The sequence below is a fragment of the Vidua macroura genome, chromosome 3 (genome assembly GCF_024509145.1).
Source record: "Vidua macroura isolate BioBank_ID:100142 chromosome 3, ASM2450914v1, whole genome shotgun sequence".
Classification (NCBI taxonomy): domain Eukaryota; kingdom Metazoa; phylum Chordata; class Aves; order Passeriformes; family Viduidae; genus Vidua; species Vidua macroura.
Genome location: NC_071573.1, coordinates 74,521,064 through 74,541,710, shown reverse-complemented (window position 1 = coordinate 74,541,710; position 20,647 = coordinate 74,521,064). Strand labels below are relative to the sequence as shown.

The window sequence follows — 20,647 nt, the reverse complement described above, 5'->3', positions numbered from 1 at the left end:
TAGTTCCTGTTTAATTACTCCAGACAACAGAGGTCAAGTTGCTTTGATTTATTTCTATTCCCCAAGTCCACATTACAAATCGCACATTTTAGACTTCAAGAAATGAAAGCAAAATAGCCAAATTCCACTTCATCAATCAAGTGTCTATAAAAGGTATGGATCAAATGGCAACCAAGTAGCAAAGACCAAAATGTATATTTTTTCCACCTCACCGAAGTGTCTGGGGTGGGTTCACATAATGGTTTATGAAAATAACCTGAACAGAAATAAATGCTAGTAGCCTAATGGGCTACATATAAAACCACTTCAGTTATATTTCACTGAATAACCAGCCAATTACAAAGACAGGCATTTGCAAGAACAGGTGGGTTTTTTAAGGGACCAGTTTTTTGAACCAAGACATGTCACAGAGCACATGTTTTCAATCTCCCTCCAGGATTTCAGAGCAGTGAAATGTGTTGTTTCAGGAAAACAAACAAACAAAAAACAACAAAAGAAAAAGAACAATGTTACTGAACTTTATCATATAACTTTTACACTTGGGCAAGTTGGCATTATCATTCAAAATAAAGTTGTACAGAACTTAGTTAGAAACAAAGTTATCTAAAAAATCAAGTAATCAATTAAGGCCAATTCCTGTCTTCAGTGGGATATCTGCCTGAGTAAGGAATGCAGGATATGGCCTTCTGTTTGAAGAAATCTCATTTTCTCCAGCACAAAGGTAACCAAGGAATCCCATTTCAGTTATTCTAGAGTTGCTCCTAATATCCCAATTAAAATTAGCCAGTATGAAGCTCACCAAACACTTGATCCTCTTAAATAAACTCTCTAATGAACCACACAAATTCACACTAACAGTGAAGGCAGACTAACAGTGTATATCTTTTCTACAATAAAATCCACCATAAAAAATAGCAATAATATCCAGATTTCTACTTGATTGTGAAATATTCCGATTGTACCATACAGTACATTTATTTGAAAAAAAAAATCCTAGTATGTTGGGTCATCTTAATTTCTAACACTGGCAATGTTTCAGAAAACTGCAGAATCACTATACATATTGCACTTCTCTGGCAAGCTGGGCTACTGTATCATGGCAAAAACAACCAAGTAGATCTACTGAGGAATACAGCTTTTTTAAACCCAAAAATAAAACTGACTTTCTTTCCTGCAGTTTTCATTAAAACTGTAACAATATTCTTTACAGGCTTTTCTAGGCATTTGTTTCTGAAGGATTGTGTGTTATTTGTTGCAGAATCTGTATTTATTTTTTTTAAATCAAAAATCAAAACTGAAGGTAATGAATAGATTCAACACAGAGTGCACTATCTTCCTTCAGTCACAAACAAAATGAAGACAACACAAGTCATTAATACAGTTACACTTAGGCCTCAGGTTACTGTCGCTCTAAAAATAGTTCACTTCCACACAAATAAAACCAATCATGAACTATTTGTTTTGAGTGAAAAACATCAATCTTTTGCAGCTTGGTTTAAAGTTTGATTCCTTACACTGAAAAATCTTAGCACATTTGCTCCAGCGTCAGAGAAAATGATATTGTTTTAGAGAAAAAGCTTTCAAAATGCTTGACACAAACAAGCTATTTATTCTTCGAGTTCTTTGTCAAAGATGTTACTGAAACCTTCTGTCCATTTCATGAACACAGGAAATATCCCAGGATGTCTTGAGTCAAAGTGGTCCATAAAGAAATTCTTTGGAATGCCTTAAGATTGGCTATAACTAGAGTTCTGGCTACCATTTGGACCCTGTTCTCCTTCACTGTTGAAGAAAACAAAAACATATCTCTTCAATAAGAAGCACCACATTACATTTTTATCCTTTTTTTAAATTAAAAAATATAGTATTCTGAAAGTAATGAAAATCTTTGGAAAGAAAATACTTCAACATATACATAAATAGGTCAAAATATTCTACTCAGCTTAATTTAAAAAATGCAAAGGTAATTCTCAGCATGCATAAATAACTTCACCATATTTATGTGAATATTATTTCAATATAGATCCATGAAGCTGCCTGCTAAATCAACTTCTGAAGTCAACATTGCAAAGTTCACATTACATAAGCATGTGCACAGGAATTTGCAGATTCCCAGCAGTGACATTTAATCACAGTAATTAAATACGACACCAAGCAGGCCCAGTTCCATTGAATCTGGCCCAGCCATGGAGCCTCACACTGGGGTTCCTTACATTTGCTGAGCTCTACTGATCACATTCTAATCACATTAACATTCTCTGTAAGATAATGGATGTTATGCTTCCCACTAGCTCCTGAACAATCAGGCTGGTTTTGTATCAGAAACATCTGCACGATAAAAACATACACTACACCTTGAATTAAACATTTACACATTCTTGAAGATCACAGTCTAGTTTTTCCCATAGGAAAGGTGCAATAAGGAAGTACTGTACCTGTTTGGAGGTGGTTTTGGTTTAGGCATTTTACTAAGAATAGTAGCCATCTCTTTTCTCTCATCAAAGTTCTTCCACTGCTCATACAGCTTCAGAATAACCCTGATTATTTCTAAAATCTGTATTAGAAATAAAAGAGAGCCTAAGGTCAGACACGATAGTGACTTTACCTTTGCCATAGCCTGTTTAAGTGTGCAATTAACTAAACAGGCCCCAAACTGAAACTAAGCAACAAAATTTTTGTATTATAAACAATGTGTTTATAATATTATAAACTTTATAATATTAATATTAAAATTTATAATATTATAAATTAAGTGTGAGCTGTCTCACACTTAATCTGGTCACAAAAAAGTGTTTAATTAGTTTTTTGATTAATTGTAAATCGAAGCCTGAACAGAATACTTTCCCTTTCAACTGTATTTACTGTTTCTCTTCCCCTGCAAACTAAATACCTTTTTAAAAAATTTATTTATTTATTTGCAACTACTGACACAGCTTATAACTAAGCTCCTGGGAAAATACAGACTTGGGCAGCATGACTGCAGCTATATGACCATGCATTATCAATATAGTAATTGATGATTATCAGTGTTCTATACATAGCAGGGGAACGGTGTGGGAAAACAAAAGCCCAAAACCACAAAACAGTTATCTGAACTCTTTCTTTCCAAGAAACAGAGCCAAGGAGTTTTTAAATACTTCTTACATTCTTATATACATATAACAAGAATTGTTGAGACTTCGTATTCTGCTTCTGGAAGTGTAAGAATTCCATACTGGTTTGGACTTTCTATGTACCTTAATTTCCTATTAAATTTCTAGTTCAATATTCTATATAAAAGCTGGAGAATGTTTCATTCATAATATGTTTCATCATTCTCTAAATTAATAAAGTAGACTTCTTTCTTCTTTTTAATACATGATCTTTGATTAAGTGCTGGAACAATATATTTTGAAATGAAAGTCATAGTTGGTGCTTCACCATGTCCATGGTGTTCATGTAAAAAAAAAAATCAACCTTAGGCTTTATCACTGACACAAGAATCAATAAAAGTAAACATTCAAATATATTCAGTATCAAGCTTATGGTAATTTTATCTATTAAATATATGTTGGTTCTCCTTTGCTGCCAGTTTATTATCACCCTGCCTTTAAATGTATGACAGTATAATTCACAGAGCTCTCCACGCAGCATAGCATCCACACTGTGTTTACATTTCAAGACAAATCCTGGAATACAAACACAATGCCATAACATCAGTGGGATAAAGGGCACAGAGGGAAGCAGTACCTCTCAGTCATAACAGGCTATTTAATTCCAGACACTCAGTTTCAAAAAAAAGACTGAAAAAATATGTGCTAAATGAAACAGTGTGATAAGGAATAGAAGTACTACTTCAGTTTGCTTGCTGGAGCTAAATAAAGGTTAAAGAAGCCAACCCAAAAAGTAAAAGAAACTACTGAGGATGAAGAACATAAGGACAACTGCACCCTGAAACCTAATAAACTAATGAAGGGGATTATTTGACACAGAATTTGCATTAGCAAGGAACTCAACTGAATGATCTTGGTGTCTCCCTGCTTAGCACTGATTGAAGTCACGGTGCTGGGCATCCTGAAAGTGTCAAAAATGTTCTACACTATGCTATACTCTGCACATTTACAGGGAGAAAATGAGAATGGTGTGCTGGCATGATGCTGAAAAGTGAATCAGAAAATCACAGGCACTTGAACTTAAAAGTAGAACTCCTACTGACAATCTTGTGTGACGGAAAAACGCTGGGAATTCTTTTTCTGGAAAACAATGTAGAAGATACTGAGTTTATATTTCTGTCTGGAAAACAGCAATACCAGCAATGCTCTTCTGTTATGCAATGGTTTTGTCTTGACTTTCAGAGCAGGGTGATAACCAAATAACCTGACACTGTCTCCCTTCCGAAGAGATCTGCCTAACTGCAACAGCATCTAACAAGAGGACTGAATTTTAAGTTAAAATCAGTATTGTGGATGTGAAAGACAAGCACGACTACCAGTTCTGATCAGTCCATAACAAGTGGTGGGAATAAAAAACAGAGTACCTTTTCCATATCAACAGACAGCTCAGCAAACCATTGCCTTGCATCCTTCTGCTGGACAACACAGGCCACATGTAGGCAAGCTGCAAAGATCAGGTGACATGGATATTGAATAAAGATACACTCCCAATACAGTTAGAAACATTCAATTTTTTATAAACCCTATACAGTTCAACAGAGAAAACTCGGGATTAATTATCTAACTTTTCTTTAAGGCTTTTTAAGTTGCAAGGCTACAGTGTCAATGCTGTATGAGACACAACCTGAGGCACCTTATGAGGGCACTGAGGAACACCTGTGATGGGACAGTGCAGAGAATACATCCAAGTAAACATGACAAGAGGCATTAATTGTTACTTACCTAGAGCTATCATGAAAGGAGGGTACAGCAGACAAAGATCAGTTCTATATGTGTCATTCACTATCCTCCTGTGCAAAAAAACACCTGTAAGTATCTTCCTATTCACCTTTAGACTATATCCCTTCAAAAACTGCTGTTGGTTTACAAATAATTTGTCAGTTTTCCAGATGGTCAAAGCAATGAGGCCACAGGGCAAAGTATCAAGGAAAGAGATCTTTTCCCTTGTAAAAATCTCTTAAAGCCTTTCTTTTTTTCCCTTGTAATTACAGCAGAAGTTTATTTAGAAACATTCTTTTAGTACATAAATGTCTTTCTGCAATGGATGTGTATGTATACCATAAAATAATTATCTGTCTCACAGATAAATAAAGGCTATCATAAAAGTAGTACTTCTACTGTCTTTCTGTATTTGAAACAGTTGAAGAATAAGAGTTCTGCTAACACTGCTAAACAACCCTATATATTGCTTCTACCTCCTATGACATGCTACAACAAAAAGACAATGTTGACAAAAAGAAATTCCCTCTACTCATAGTCACCATTCAGTAATGTTAAAACTGTGCTATTAGAGCTAGTCTAAAAACTAAAAATTAGACCACTGCAAAGTAAAATCATTACAGGGTTAAAGACAGAATAAGCTAAGTCAGGGATATACACCTGCACAGGTTAGCTAGGGCACCCTTTGTATTCAAATATGGCTAAGCTTGCTTGGTTCAGCAAAAGCTTAACCACCTTTGAAGGATAACTGTTAAACACTTGCATTCTTGACAAAAGGAGGAACTATTTCCATTGTCTTCATTACCATGCGAGAGGTAGCAGCATGTCTTCTTGGCCCATATCTTGCACATATTGGAGCAAAGGTCTATAAGGATGATATACTATCAAACAGCAGTCCTAGGAAAAATGTCATCGGTACAGAAGTTAGATTTCAATGCAGAGCATGTTGTCAGTTCGTATTAAAACATTTGGTTTACAAGTCAATTACTGATGATTTTTTTAGGTAGCATTCTAACACCTAGCCCTGCTCTAATGAGGGCAGTGCTCTCTCTAGAATACCATTACACAGCACAGTTGCCAGTCTGTCAACGTCCTTCCCCTAAGAGACACAGAAAGTCACATCTGCAGCACACTGAAACCACATTTGCTTACAAACCCGTAATTCCCACTTGGAAATACAAAACGCTGCCAGAAAACAGTCTGCTACTAAATACCATACACGGAGAGCATGCCAAAATAATTGATGCTGGTTTGGAAAGAAAGAAAATTTCTACTGCTCTCAAATCCCCCCCAGGTCCAGGTAAACAAGAAGGAATAAATCTCTTGCTAAAAGCAGCCAAATGTGTGGATACTACAGGGAAAAGCCACATTAAGTTACATGTGCTGAACACTTTTGTGAAACACCACCACTGCACACACTATATATTGCACAGCATACTGGAAAAATAAGTGAATCCCCAAAATATAACTTCTTGTAAATGCAACTGCTTGTGCTAAAACTTCTGTATACAAAACTCAAGAGTTACTGCCATGTATAGCAGAGGTACCAAGGACCAAATCTAAACAGGAATAGAAAAACGGTATTAAAATAACTTGTAGGTACAAACAAAAACTTTGATCTGACCTCCTATGTGTTCAGTTCCCAAAACATATTCTCTCATCTGCTGTCTAACTCACTAAGCTGCTCCCTGGTTTCTCACTCCTTTTCTCTGCACTTGAGCAGAACTACTCTAGTACAGTATTACTCTAGTAGTAGAATTCAGTGCTTAACCCATCCAAGTCCAAGCCATATGCAGAAACTAAGTACTACTTTACCCAAGCCCTGTAAGAGCCTGGGTTGCCCCCTTTCAGCTACCTGAGCAAACACAGCAATGGGATAGCTACTCTTACAAAAACAGGTATGGCTCCTTTCTTTCAAAGGGTCTGGAAGAAAATGTCCCACTGTGTTCCTTTCATCCAACAGCCTAATAGTTACAGCACCATCTCAGAAAATGGGAGGCCTGAATTCAGTTTCTTCCTCATAGGATTCAAACCCCCATCTCACTTCCTAGAAGATTACTCTAATTATTAGGTTGTAATAGACTAGCCTGAATGGGATAGTACCAAACCTTCTCCTAGAACATGTAAGTGTAGCCCCAGATTCTTCCAGGCAAGAAGGAGAGGGCACAGAAAGAATACAACTCCTCATGGTGATAACTGACCATTCCATCTAGGGAAAAAAGGACACTGACATCCCAGTCTCTGCATCGGGACTTAGATACAATTACCTCTCTCACAAAAACAGAAGCAGTTCCACCAAAAAAACCCAACCTACCATTAATTCTAAGAGATAGAATTCACATTCTAGAATCTGCAAAGAAGCAAAATCACAGTTAATAAGCAGTATGTTTCAGGCAGCAGAAAAAATTAACTGACACACAGTTTAACATCACAAATGCACAGGAATTCTCAACAACTATTTCCAACAGTCCTAAATGCATTTTATCTGAAATTACAAAACCAAACAAAAATAAAACTGTTATTTGCTATTGCCTTATCACTATTATAAGTCAACTCCAGTCATAATAACAAACAATTTAAATATTTTGCATCAAGTTTGCTGTGAAAGACTGCTTCATTGGCAGCACTTGCCTGATTTGTTTCAACACCTGGTAGCAGCAAATTGTTCCCAGTGCATAAAAACTTCACAGCAATAGAGAAGTTCTTTTGTAGAATTAAGAGTATCTTTTTCAGCCCCCTAACTTGTCAAATAACCTTTCAAAACATCTTCAGATTTTAATTTCATATGAAATATTCTGTCCAATTGTAGCAATTATATCAGCTCTCACCCTCAATACAGAAGGTGATGTATTGGTGACATGAAGGAAAAGACTGGACTACTTTGGCTATACGAAAGCTGTATTCCAAAATGTATTTCCATTTGCCTTTACCTATAAAACAGCAGTGCAGTTTTATTATAAGGTCTTAGGTATTTTATATTCTGACGTATCATTTGGCTTCCTAGATTGGGTAAAAAGCAAACCAACAAAAAAGGAGTATTTGTTACAGCCAAGCTAAAACTATTTAGATGTTTAGCTTTCAAAATTCTACAGCACAAGTCAAAATTGGTTTTAAGAAAAACTACAAAACTTCACAGTATTGTGACTGAGAATATCTTGAAAACCGCTGGTAAATTTAAATTTTAAGTACTAATTAAAAACTATCCTTCAAGAGCCATTAAATTTTACAGGCAAAAATAAAACTGCTTTCTGTAAGCCAACTGCTCATGTGTGCAAGTTTGGAAGCATTCCAGGTGCAAAGGCCATTTACTTCCCCTGGAGCAATGTATCTGTAAACAAGAATAGTCAAAAAAAAACTAAATCTCTTTTCTCATCACGCTATAGAAAAACTACCATTTCAGTCACCCTATCACATCACTTGTCTTTCCTGTCAACAATTTAAGGAAAGGAGGTTACATAAGATTTTTATTATTTTTAAAAGTAACTTTCACAATATTCTATACAAAACTAATCATGAACAAACCTGACACATGAGTATGAAAACATTTCTTTCTTAGTATTTAAAAGAAAGAATTTTCTGCTAACAATTACTAATTTATTTGATCAAGTTGTATTTCAAATAGCATACTTACATGGTTCATCCTATAAGGAAACTCCTTTGGAAAGGCATATGAAAACCTAGTTTTCACTACAGTAAACAGAAAAAAAAATGTTAAAAATAATATAATTCTTTTACTTCTTTCCCTTTCTATTCATTCATCTGTATATAGCCCTTCAAATCTACCTGGCAGCAGAATTTCAGTTTGTGGCTTTCGGTACAAAAGGCTTGTATTTCAAAGAGAAGATATAAGTTACAAGATTTAAGATCCTGAAAAGGAAAGAGAAATACACCTGAAACCCAGGTTTGGACACTATTAAGTCTTCTGGTTAACCACCAACTAGCTCAGAGACAGCTAACTTCCCACAAGTTATCACTCACAGAGCTCTCCAGCTACTGATGTTCAGGATCTCAGTTCCAACACTAAATCTAAATGGAACTTTCATGTGAAACTTTTTATATAGGTTTGATCTTTCAACATGTAAGATTTTAAAATAACTAATGAAGTCTTAGAAAAGCAAGCCCAAAGGCAGGGTAAAGGAGCTCAGACAGACTTCTTGCAGGTCCATAATGTAATGATTATCTCCAATGGAGGTATTTAACTAATCTTTGCGTATTTTACAAGGAGAATGAATACAATTAGTGCACTGGTAAGAAGCATGCTAATATGCAAAATCAGAGTGATTTCATGTTAGAATGGTGAACAAAGAAAAACAAGAACACTTCAAGATGTGGATTTGACACATAAAACATTTAAACATAAAATATTTTGTACACATAAAACATTTTAAAAGCTATTTTAAGTCCTTGTCATCCAAGGAAAACAAGTAACATTTAACACCCTGGAAGTGGACAATATTCCATATATTAATGACAGACAGTATATTATTAAATTATACTATCAATATTACTTCCAGAAAATCAGTATGACATTCACTTCAAAGAAAAGATAGCATCAGTCCTCTGGACCAAAGAATTCACCATTTAGACTTAGGGTGAACTTTGCTAGAAAAGTTGTTGTAGGACACCAAGACTGGGCTACTGGTTGGAAATTTTAATTATTTCAAGAAAGAGAAGAATTAATAAAATATTTTCTCAAGATGTATGCAAACTGGAGGTGTACATGGTAAAAAAAAATATCAATTTGAGAAAGAAGATAGGGAGAAAAAGCATTTTTCCCACAAAGCAAACTGCAGACACAACCATTACACGGAGCTGTCGGTTTAGTGAGATGTGTTAACAGAAGAAAAACCTTTTGAAGAGGTTGTTGAAAACCAGGCAAAGATCATCTTCCTTACAAAGGAAGCAAGTGTTATTAACTTCATGTTGTTACTGAGCTAAAAGCAAGCAAACCTCTTAAACCAGCCACTATTATTACATCAGTCACCCCTTTTGTTAGCTTGTTTTTGCTTTTACTTGTCTTGCCTCATCTTTTCTTGCCTTTGGTATTAAGACCTCACAAAAAATGCTGTGTGCTACTGAAGAAACTCTGGTAAAGGAAGACTAGGTAGAATAAAAGAATAAATGCTTGGAGAAAGCCTGTTGCATTTTGCTCCCACTTCCATGAATGCACAGTACTTATCAGGGCTGACAGGACTTCTAGGTTTGAAGGAAGAGCTGTGGGGAAAATCTTCTATAAGGTCCTGAGACTGGAATTTTGAGAAACAGCACAGCTAAGAACTAGATGTCCAAATAAAATCAGCATATTTACCATCTAACCTTCTCAGTTATGCATCAAAACTTCCGCACATTGACGCTTCTGATGTAAAAATAGCAACTCTCAGTGCTAAATCCAGTACTGGCCTTGGTCATGCTGGCACTGAAGATGTGTTTCAGTTCCTGGTGGCAGAACTGTCACACGGCCAGCCCCATGGACTGATACACTCTCTGCATCAGGAGGCTGCAGATGCAGCCAGTCACCTGTCCCTCAACAGCTACAAGGGATTTTGAAAGTGCTGACCTACATTTGGAAGAGCACAGCCAGGAATTGCCCATTGAGAGCAGCTGGACCTTCTGGGTCAGATAACAGTATTCAGCTAAGGAAGACATCACTTCAAGAGTTGGATGGATGACATGTAAGTTACATGAACTGGGAAATACAAAGGCAAGTGGGAAAGATAGAGAATTAAGTAACTACAGTGTAATTTTATTGAATTTATTGTGAACAATTGGTTATAAAAGGTGTTTTTAGAAATAAATACCATGTGCAAAGACTAATTTTATGATGGGGGAAAAAGGAATTTAAAAAATTTGAAGGTATACAGCCAACCAAAAATTCTTAAGACAAGTACTTCCACAGAGCCATACCTTTTACTAAACAGACAAAGCCATAAATTTCCAATTCTATCTTTAAGTAGTTCAGAATTCAATTTACTACTCGAGGTTGTTTATAAATTTCAATAGTTTTATGACTTTGTTTTCACTTATGCCTGGCATAAGTTCCAACCATAATCAACCAAAACTAATACAGAAAGGATACTTCTGTCTCTGCTTTTGGAAACAGAAGCTCTTTATTTTAAATGGCTCTTATAGTCCTCCATGATTTGATAAAAATCTACCTTTAAAAAAAAAGGAAAGAAACCAACTGATTTCCCTACAGAAATACCTAACTAGAGTGCAATGAAAATTACTGATACTTACATACAGAAGTAGCAGCAGAAATCAACCTTGTATTTGAAACAACACCAAATTCCTGAAGAAAAAGAATGGTAAATGAGGTGAACCACCTGAAACACCATATACTCACACTGTTATCAAATTAAAATAATGGCTTCTTACTAAACTGGGCTTCTTTTTGCAGTATTGTAGTATTTGGTTTTTTTCTCCCACCCCTTTTTTTTTTTTTTTCCTTAAGGAAAACAGGTTTAAACTCTTTACCTAAGTTATTTCATTGATTAGTTTCTTGGTTGTTTGTGAGGAACAGTAAAGATTCATGAAAGGCAGTAAAGCACCAAAAGTTCAGCTGGCTAACATTCTTTTTATAAAATAGAGAAGAGGGCTTCAAGGAGGTTATTTTTTCCTTATCCCATCTGGAAAGAAAACTGTCTTTAGAAACCTGCCATTAACTACCTTTTTTAGCTATGTTTTTGTGAAGTCTTAGCTCCTGTGCTGAGACAGCTCTCTGAAAATTTTCTGAATACAGTATTCTTTCAGAGAAGTCCATAGGTGAATCAATAGTGCTGCTCTCTAAAGCTGCAGAAGCTTTAGGAAGGCTACAAAGGAAGGAAGGCTACACAGACTTCTAATTTAAGGTACATCTATGTATATACACTGTGTCTGTGCCTGCTTAAAGGCTCATTTAACAGGTTGATAAAAAAGCACTCTCTCCAACACTCTCGCTATTTTCCTTGATGTCTTCCAAACACTGATGAGTGTCACAGTACTTGTACAGACAACAGTATTACATGTCACCACTAATTTAGTAGGACTGGTTCTACCATACATTAAGTATTTGAGCTCCTTCTGTAAAACTCCTTAGTGCTGACATATCATAAAGTGGCTGATTTGACTTTTTTCCATGACACAGACACTTCTCAAACAGTTGTAAACTTGCTGCATTACAAGGACTAACAGCAGCACTCAGCCAGTGCTAACTCTTGGCCACATTCAAAGGGGAGCAATGATGGTGGAGTCATGGAGCCCTCTAACCACAATCCCTAACGGGTCAGTTCCTTATGATAATTTCTCAAGGACAGAGCATGAGCTACAACATACTTTTAATCCAAGTAATGAAAGTGTGGTAAACTCTGAGGATCCCTTGCTATATGAAATAGAACAAGATCATTAGGAAAAAAATTCCAATTACGTTTTAAAGTTTGAGTAAACATAAATAAGAAGAAACACACCAGAAAGAAGACACTGCTTAAGATATACACAATTTAAGATACAGTGTATGTAAATATTTAAACACTGCGTGACAATGAAACAGCCATTTAAAATATTTTTTTCAATTTTCAGAGGCACTTCAGGGTTAGTAATTCAAACAAATTTTGAAGGCCTTCTCTGTCTCCTTTTCTTAAATGCTATAGAAATCTATGCAAAAAAGAGAAGGTTTCAACCCCCAAAGCATGAAGAAAGACAAAAAAAATTGAAAGTCCTAAACGTTTTCTTTCTCTCATACATCACATAATGTTACATTAAAAAATTGTAATACTTCATACCTCTACTTTGGATGCCAAAAACACACACGTAGGAGCCATTAATACTGGATCTATACTTTTTAGGGAATATCTGAAATGTTACAACAAAATTATAATATGTTGTTTCATACATGTAGAACGATTAATCTATTAAGAGCACCACACTTCCTTTTGAAAAAGCAAAGCTTAAGTTAACTTTATTAAAGCATAAAAGCTTTACACCATCCAGAAAACAAAAGTGGCACTGTTTTTAATACAGAACTGCATTTTTAAAGGGCTACCAAAATGTGCCTAGCAAATGTTTTATTCTTGTACCATCATAGTAAACAGTCCTACCTGGCATAGAATCTCTTGAAGTAGACTGTAGCAGTTGCAATAACTTGTTGTCTTAACTTAAGATGTTCACCTAAAGCCTGGATAACTTAAAAAAAATGAACAAAAGCTTGAGTTGAAGTTTTTTAAACAATTTGACACCAAATAGCAAAGGGTCTCAAAACACTAGCTAGTGCTGGGGATTCTAAGGAGCAGCACCACAGTCTTCTCCCTCTGCTGCTCTAGAGGGACAACATGCTGCTGAAAACCTACGGACCTGCAGGTGAAGAACCACTGCCTCCTGAAGCTTGGGAATACCTTCAAAAAGGAAAAGGAACTTTGACTTCATTGTGTACAAAGTGAGTAAGACCTTTAAGAAGATGACAACACAAATCTCAGAAGGGTAAAGCTCAGGTATTCCATTTTAGAGCAAAACAAATTCAGACACAGGAAATATAAAACCTCAGCTCTTCAGTGCCACACAAAATGGATGGGTTTTTTTTCAAACAAGTAAAGCTGCCAGCACAAACACGGTCATTAAATTTGGCGGAGGCAGCAGGTGTTAAAAAAATGACATATTTAGTCTAGGGAGAGGGGGTGGGAGACCAGAGGATGTAGTCAGCTGCTCCATCACAGTGGTCCTCTGCCAGTTGGCCAAGAAACAACCCTGGTGTCATCTGTGCAGGTAGCTCTTGTTTGGCCTCCCAGGCAAAGGAAAGGTGCCAAGCAGATTAGATGCATCAAGCTGGGATTAAGAGCAGGGGTTGGATGTAAAGAATGGCACAGTGAAACATAAGGTTGTTACTTGTTATTTTTCCCATACTTCTGCGCCGCCATTATTCTGAGCACGGCTCGGCTCTGTGAAGACTCCCTCTTCTTTTTTTCCTCCCTCATGAGAAATGTCAAAAACAATATTTTAAAATACACTTAAGTAGATATTTAAAATATGTACAGCAAGACCAAGACAGTGACCATTGGTGGGAAAAGCAAACAATTCTGTTGCCAGCCATCACTAAATTCTTAGTCTCTACTTCAACACTCAAGCAGAGTTTTTTGCCCATGCTCTTATCACATATCCCCTGCGAACAGCCAGGGTACACATTTGTCATCCACTGGCAAGGCCTAAAGCAACACTAAATCCCTGTCTGTCTCATATCATTCTTTTTCTAAAGAACACCAAATTGGGACTAGTTTGACAGTGACAGCAGGACAAGCAATACTTCCGAAAAGGGTGTTAAACCCAGTATGCAATGTCTGTACAAATATTAAATATTTGATCAGCACATCTTGGGAGGTTGGAAAGTATTTTTGCCTTTAATTTGACCGTAGGGCTAAAAAGCTGTCCTACTACTAGGGCATCAGAAAAATTCAAGTATTAGGCTAAACAGAATACTCCAAATATGTCTCATACTCCCATGGGATTTTCAGGAATGGTTAGGCCATCTGCTGTCAGAGAAAAATCAAGTGTGGTTTAAAAGCAAAACATGGACAAGAGCCTAGAGAGATTTAATGAAATGGAAGCTTGTATATGCTGGGAAAAAGTCCAATGCTTTTAATTATTTTAATATTTGAAAAGAAACTATAAGATCATTTATTCTTGTACATTTAGAAAGTAAGCAGTTTCAGTAGTTTGGGTTTTTTTAATAAAGGTTGTTTTAAATCTGAGTATTTTTAGTAGCCTTTGAACACAAACATTACTGCTTCTGCCCAAAACCAAAAAGGGATACACTTCTCAACCAAAATCAGTTTAGGCTTGGTGATCCAAACAGAGAAATCAACATTTTTTTTTTTTTTCAAACTGCTTTAGAAGATGATCTTTTTCCTTCTCTTTATAGCTGCAGGGAGCCATATAATCAGTTAGTAATCTACTGCACTTGTTTTCCAATGAGGAAGCAGCAGGAAATTGCCCCTCTCCATGCAGATTTTAAATTGCTTTAGGGAACAACCATCTCCTGGGCTGACACACACTGAATGTGACATGCTGGGGCCAAGCCTCATCTGCTCTCAGGTAGTGCAGATGGGAGACAAGGGGGGACCCAAAGCAGGGTCTCTATTCAGAGGCAGGCGAGGATACAACACACTGAGAGCTTGAACATGGCGAGCTCTGCCCGAGCACAGAGCACCTCTGCCCTCTGCCCTGCCCTCTCTGCTAGAGAAGGGGAGAAAGCCCAGCACCACTCACTCCTGCAGAGTAGGCTGTGTTTGTACAGGCACAGGGGAGATGCTGGCAGAGCTGCTCTCCAGCTGCCCCCAGTCACTCACCTACCTTCAGGGGAGGCATGGAGGGCCAAGGAAAAGGACACTGGGAACTACAAACCAAAACTAACTTGTTTACTTTGTAAAACTTTGTTTACTCAAGAAAAGCAATGAAGTGAAACATTTAAAAAGCATATTTCACAGTTCAAATTAATACTAGTGAAAATTAGCATAGAAATACAGTTTTAGAAATATCCATAACCCTCCTTTTGTCTCTTTTTCTATTATGAAGTTATGACACTTAGTTTTAACCTCAAGAAATATCAGGAATGGATCAAATGGGTAAGTCATTCCTAGCTTGATTTCCTGATGCCCTGTAAGCAATAACAGAGGTATCCATAGTGATCGTGTTTATAGCATATGCAATTGTTACATAAATAACTAAGCTAAGAGAAGCAATGGTATCTTTCACAGATACCATTCCAGCACTGACATAAGATCTTCCAGTGGCTCTGGGAAAGTCACTTCACTTCTCTGTCTCAAATCTGGCCAGACAGCTGAAAAAAACAAGCATTCTGTACTTTAAAGGACTCCTACAAAAAATATATGAAGATCTGCTTGCAAACAAGTTACTAGTTAGCAATATCCTTTGCATAAGGAGATTTTTTAAAAATATTGAACAATTCCACAGAGAAAATTTTAAGTGCCTTTGTAATCTGATATATTCAGGTGTGGCCGTTCATACGGAAAGCTAAATGCTGTGCAAGATCAAGTAAATCTTAGACAACTTCACACACAAGTCCTAAATTCTTTGGGAGAACAGGCTGCTTGGCAACAGCTCACAGAAACTTGTTGACGATTTGAGAGCCACCTGGTACTGGGAAATCAGTCCGAAGACAAAACACGAGCTGTGTTGCAGGTTTCAGAGAATCTAGTGAACACAAGTAACAAGTTTCCAAATTCTGCTGTTTAACGGGACAGCACAGATCACCTACAATACTTACCCCACCCTAAAACCCCACCAAAAGCCCAGGCTGAGTCCTAATGCTTGGCATTGAGCCTTTAATACACTAGCTTAGCAGTTTCTGCTTGCTTCTCCTCCTTTTATGTTCTGATAAGAACTTCTTGAAAATAAGAAAATTTACTGTTTTGTCCTAGCACAGATTAAAATGTTATATATGCAGCTAATTAGCCTGCAAGGTCTCCTAGAATTGTGTTAGTACAACCAACAAATTATTTACATTCCAAGTCTTTGTTAAAATAGGCTGTGAAAGTATATGTCATACAACAATGAAAACATTACATTCTCTAAGCAATTCAAACCTCCATTAAGACATGGCACACATTGCACAGATTTTATGGCAGAAATAAAAAAAAGCTTTACCATTAGTAAAAAATATCTGTAGCTTCCAATATTCTTCTTCAGTCAGAAATTTCAAGTCTTTCTGGCGTTCTTTCAATAGATCTTGTTTATCCAAAATCCATTGTAAGCTAGAGGAATGGAAAATAATTTCAGCAACTCTTTATCAACATTATATTGAGTGTCTCCTACACAGACTATGAATTGAGGCTTGGGGATAAAGGGCTTGTGGCCTTTAACAAAGCCACAATCTTCTCAAGCAACTGCTCTTCAGGATTTTCAAAAGACAACTAAAAAAAAAAAAAAAAAAAAAAAAGGAAAAAAAAACACAAACAAAAAAACCCCAAACAACAAAACATGAACTACCAGGGGCTGAGATCAGCCTCTACCATTAGCAAACTGAGCTGGCTGTACAGACTTCAGACTCTGACAGTCACAAGGTTTATGCTGCAGCCATTTCATTACGGGCACCATTCAAAGCTTGACGCGCTCAGCACGAGGCGTTTCAGGGCAGAATCACAGAATCAATCAGGTTGGAAAAGACCTCTGAGATCGAGTCCAACCCACAACCGACCACCAGCCCGTCAACTACACCGTGGCACTCCAATCTTTCCTTAAACACCTCCAGGGATGGTGACTCCACCGTCTCCCTGGGCAGTCCGTTCCAGCGTCAGTCACATTTCCCAATGGCCATGCCAAGCCGAGGCCCGGCTGCCCCACCGCTGGGGACAAGCGTGTTGGGGAACCAAGCTCCCGCAATCCGCCGCTGGAGCCCGGGGTGGCGCGGGCACCCGCACCGGGACGCGAGCCCTGTCCCGGAGCGCCCAAACGCTTCCCAAGCGGCGGCTGAGCGGTGTCGGCTCAGGCTGCTCCCGCAGCCCAGCCCGGCTCCCGCCGGAGTCCCGCGGCGAGCAGGCCCCGCCGCCCGCCCGGCGCTCCCGGGCCTCCCTTCGGCGCCGCGCCCGCCGCCCGGCCCGGCAATGAATGGACAGAGCGCGGCGGCGGCCCGCAGCACCCGTGCCCCGCGCCCCGCGGCCGCGGCACCCACTAGTGAGAGCTCTGCCAGAAGTTCCCGGCCATGGGAAGGAGCGGAGCGGGGAGGAGGCGCCCGGGCCCGCGATGCCCCGGCCCCGCCGCCACAGCGCCGCCGCCCCCGCGCCGGCAGCAGGAAGGAGGAGGCGGCCGCCGCCGCCGCCGGCCGGCAACACGCGGCACTGGGAAGCGTTCCCCCGCGCGCGGGTTCCGCCCGCCCCGCCGGCCCCCGCAGCCCCGCTGGCTGGCACAGGGACGCGGACCGGGGTGGGCCGGGAGGGAGGCACCTTCCAAAGCCGGTCCAGCCCCCGCCACGCGCAGGGACGCCTGCCGCTAGGCCCGGTTGCTTAGCGCGCCGTCCGACACGGCCTTGAACACTGCCAGGGATGGGGCAGCCGCAGCTGCTCTGGGCAACCTGTTCAGTGCCTCACCACCTTCACATGGAACGAATTTCATCCCTGTATCCAGCCAATCCTGCCCTGTGTCAGTGCACAACTGGCTGCTTCTCGCTCTCTCCTGTAAGCAGCCAGGAAGATCCAGAGCTTACTTGTCTTGTGCTATCTCCACCTCGCCTAAATTTCCCTTTAACTTACCTGTTCCCAAGTTTTCACGGCTCAGCTTGCTCCATGCTGGAATTTTCCTCATCGGAGAGAGGCTCTAGAGGTATTTACTTAATAATTCTAAATTTAAACTACAAACAGGAAGTACATGGGCCTGCTTTCTTTCCATGCTCTTTCCTGTGGTGGCTCTCAGCTTCTTAGTGGGATCTGAGATGTACCAATGCCATGCACTTGAAAACTTGAGAACAGGTAAGTTAAAGGGAAATTTAGGTTCTGTTTAGGAACTATGAAGCAGAGAGGGAAAATGCACAGGGTGAATTGGTGTCATGGTTTAGAAATTATATTCTCAAATGTCATGTTCACACTGAAGCTACTCCAGACCTCCCATGACTCACGCACTTCCCCGTCCTTTTGTCCCCCTGCTTTGGGTGGCTGGAGAGCAGAACTGGAGGCACAACAGGTAAAGATCATGGACTGAGAGAAGAACAATTTACTGGAAACAGCAATGAGATATGAAATGAACAGTAACAGCAACAACACTAATGGCAAGAAAACAAAAAGTTGTCGCTCACCCTATGGAAACCCCCATCAATGCCCAGCCTCTCCCTCTGCAGTGCTATCCCAGCCTGCAAGTGAGCCTTTTTCCTGCTTGTCCCTGGAAAATGACATGGGGTGGCATAGAATAACCTCTAGGTACTGGCCCTGGCCCTCATGGCTACAGCAGAAATTAAGCCTGTCCTGCCTGGAACCAGGACAGATGGAGCTAGTGGTGTTTCTAAATGCCTTTGCTGGCAGAATGAGACACTGTTCTGACACGCCAGAGACTCTAGGTTTGAGACCCTGTTTATACATAGGAATGTGGAGGAGGGAGGTAGAGAAAAAATATTTTGCATACCCTTTACCTTTCCTCTCTCAGTGTAAGGAGACACGATGGAAACCACAGGTTGGGTATGTGGGGAGTCTGTGGGGGCTCTCTGACCTGACACCTTTCTTCAAAAAATGTCCGGACTTTGCAGGGTATGGGAAAAGGAACTTACTCTGCTGTGTCAATGTCACAAAGAGGTGAACTGAATTGCCAGCAAATGCCCTGGATCACAGCCACATCACACACAGCATAGCACAGCACCAAGGAATCAGCAGAGACAGAGACAGAGGCTGCTGTATAACAGAGAAGCTTGTCATCACCTCACTGAACATACTAGAGCAACCAAAATAGCAGCAAACCTCATGCTTCTGGTTATCACATCAAGTGAGCATCTCTCTTTTTTTCACCATCTTTCTCTACCTGACCATGGCCTTTTTCTTGCTCTGATTTAGTACCTGTGTTTTTTCTTGCTCATGTTTTTTCTTGCACCATGTTCCCTCATAGTGGTGATTTGGGCTTCTGCACAGTCAACGGCTGGATGAATATGAGACAGCTGTGTGCCCCTGTGGCCAAGAAGGCCGATGGCATCCTGGCCTGTATCAGAAATAGTGTGGCCAGCAGGACCAGGGCAGTGATGTACTCAGCACTGGAGAGGGTGCACCTCAAGTGCTGTGTCAAGTTCTGGGACCCTGAGGTGCTGCAACTTATCCAAAGAAGAGCAACAGAGCTGATGAAGGGTCTAGAGCACAAGTCTTATGAGGAACAGCTGAGGGAGCTGGAGTTGTTTAGCCAGGACAAAAGGAGGCTCAGGGAAGACCTTATCACTCTACAGCTTCCCTGAAAGGAGGTTCTAGCAAGGTGGTGTCGGTTTCTTCTCCCAACAAACAAGAGCTAGAACAAGAGGAAATGGCCTCAAGTTGCACTGGGGAAGTTTTAGATAAATTTCCTTTACCAAAAGGGTTGTCAAGTGTTGGAACAGGCTTCCCAGGGAAGTGGTGAACTTACTATCCCTCGAGATACTTAAAAGGTATGGGGATGTGGCACTTGGGGACATGGTTTAGTGGTGGACTTGGCAGTGCTGGGTTAACTTGATGATCTCGAAGGTCTTTTCCAACTTCAACAATTCTATGATTTTACACTGCAGTATGGCAGGATATTAGTAGGGACTGGGCAGGATATTTACCAGAGCTGTGATAAATGCCATTGCTGCACTGCATACTAGGCACGGGGAACAGCTCTGCTTACCCTGTATCTGGCACCACGGGCTGTCTAATACTGCTGGAATGGGAGCACTTGGCACCACAGATTCGTGCCAGCTCTACTCCCAGCCTGTCTCTTTCCCAGCAGGACAGACCTCATATTGCATGACCCCATTTCACAGCACTGCAGCATTGCACAGCACATCAGTATCAGAGCTATGGAGAGGGAAACTCTCCCTGCTCCACAGACCCAAAACCAGAGAGAAACAAAGACTGCTTGGGGTACACATTGCCCTGCAGTGGGACACCCTGCTATGCTGGAGATCCTCCCTGCAGAATGGCACCCAGGGGACTCCCAGTGCTTTGGTGGGGGGGGAGGGGGGGGGGGGTCGGTCATTGTCAGCCCTGCAACATCACTTGAGCAAAGAGGCAAAGGTTCCTCTAGACTGGGCCATGCTGGGGATGCCCAGTGCCAGGCCAGGAGGCCTGCAGCTGGTGTGGGGGGTGCTGATGGCC

At 39.9% G+C, this 20,647-nt stretch overlaps 1 protein-coding gene across 3 annotated transcripts; it reads right to left on the bottom strand.

Moving 5' to 3' along the window:
- Positions 1-33: 33 nt before the first annotated feature.
- On the bottom strand, positions 34-17,810 carry CCNC (cyclin C). 3 transcript variants are annotated; one of them, XM_053973944.1, is made up of 12 exons: positions 17,795-17,810; positions 16,500-16,606; positions 12,944-13,028; positions 12,629-12,698; positions 11,109-11,160; positions 8,503-8,558; positions 7,186-7,221; positions 5,677-5,768; positions 4,875-4,942; positions 4,517-4,596; positions 2,436-2,554; positions 34-1,782 (listed from the first exon to the last, which is right to left on the bottom strand). In XM_053973944.1, the coding sequence occupies exons 4-12, from the start codon at positions 12,665-12,667 to the stop codon at positions 1,728-1,730; spliced, it is 597 nt and encodes a 198-aa protein (XP_053829919.1). In that variant the 5' UTR covers positions 12,668-12,698; positions 12,944-13,028; positions 16,500-16,606; positions 17,795-17,810; the 3' UTR covers positions 34-1,727. The 3 variants fall into 3 exon arrangements, with proteins under 3 accessions (XP_053829919.1, XP_053829917.1, XP_053829918.1); XM_053973942.1 differs by lacking the exon at positions 17,795-17,810 and adding an exon at positions 17,524-17,645; XM_053973943.1 differs by lacking the exons at positions 12,944-13,028; positions 17,795-17,810.
- Positions 17,811-20,647: the final 2,837 nt, after the last annotated feature.

What these genes read in the sequence shown, in the direction of transcription:
- CCNC (XM_053973942.1), bottom strand. Translation starts at nt 17,555, where the DNA reads ATGGCCGGGAACTTCTGGCAGAGCTCTCACTA. An exon ending in TTCCTTATAGGATGAACCAT is followed by an intron (nt 7,222 to 8,502) that starts GTAAGTATGCTA and finishes GCTTCTTTGCAG; the next exon opens with ATTCTAGAATGTGAATTCTA. An exon ending in TCCTTTCATGATAGCTCTAG is followed by an intron (nt 4,597 to 4,874) that starts GTAAGTAACAAT and finishes TGATCTTTGCAG; the next exon opens with CTTGCCTACATGTGGCCTGT.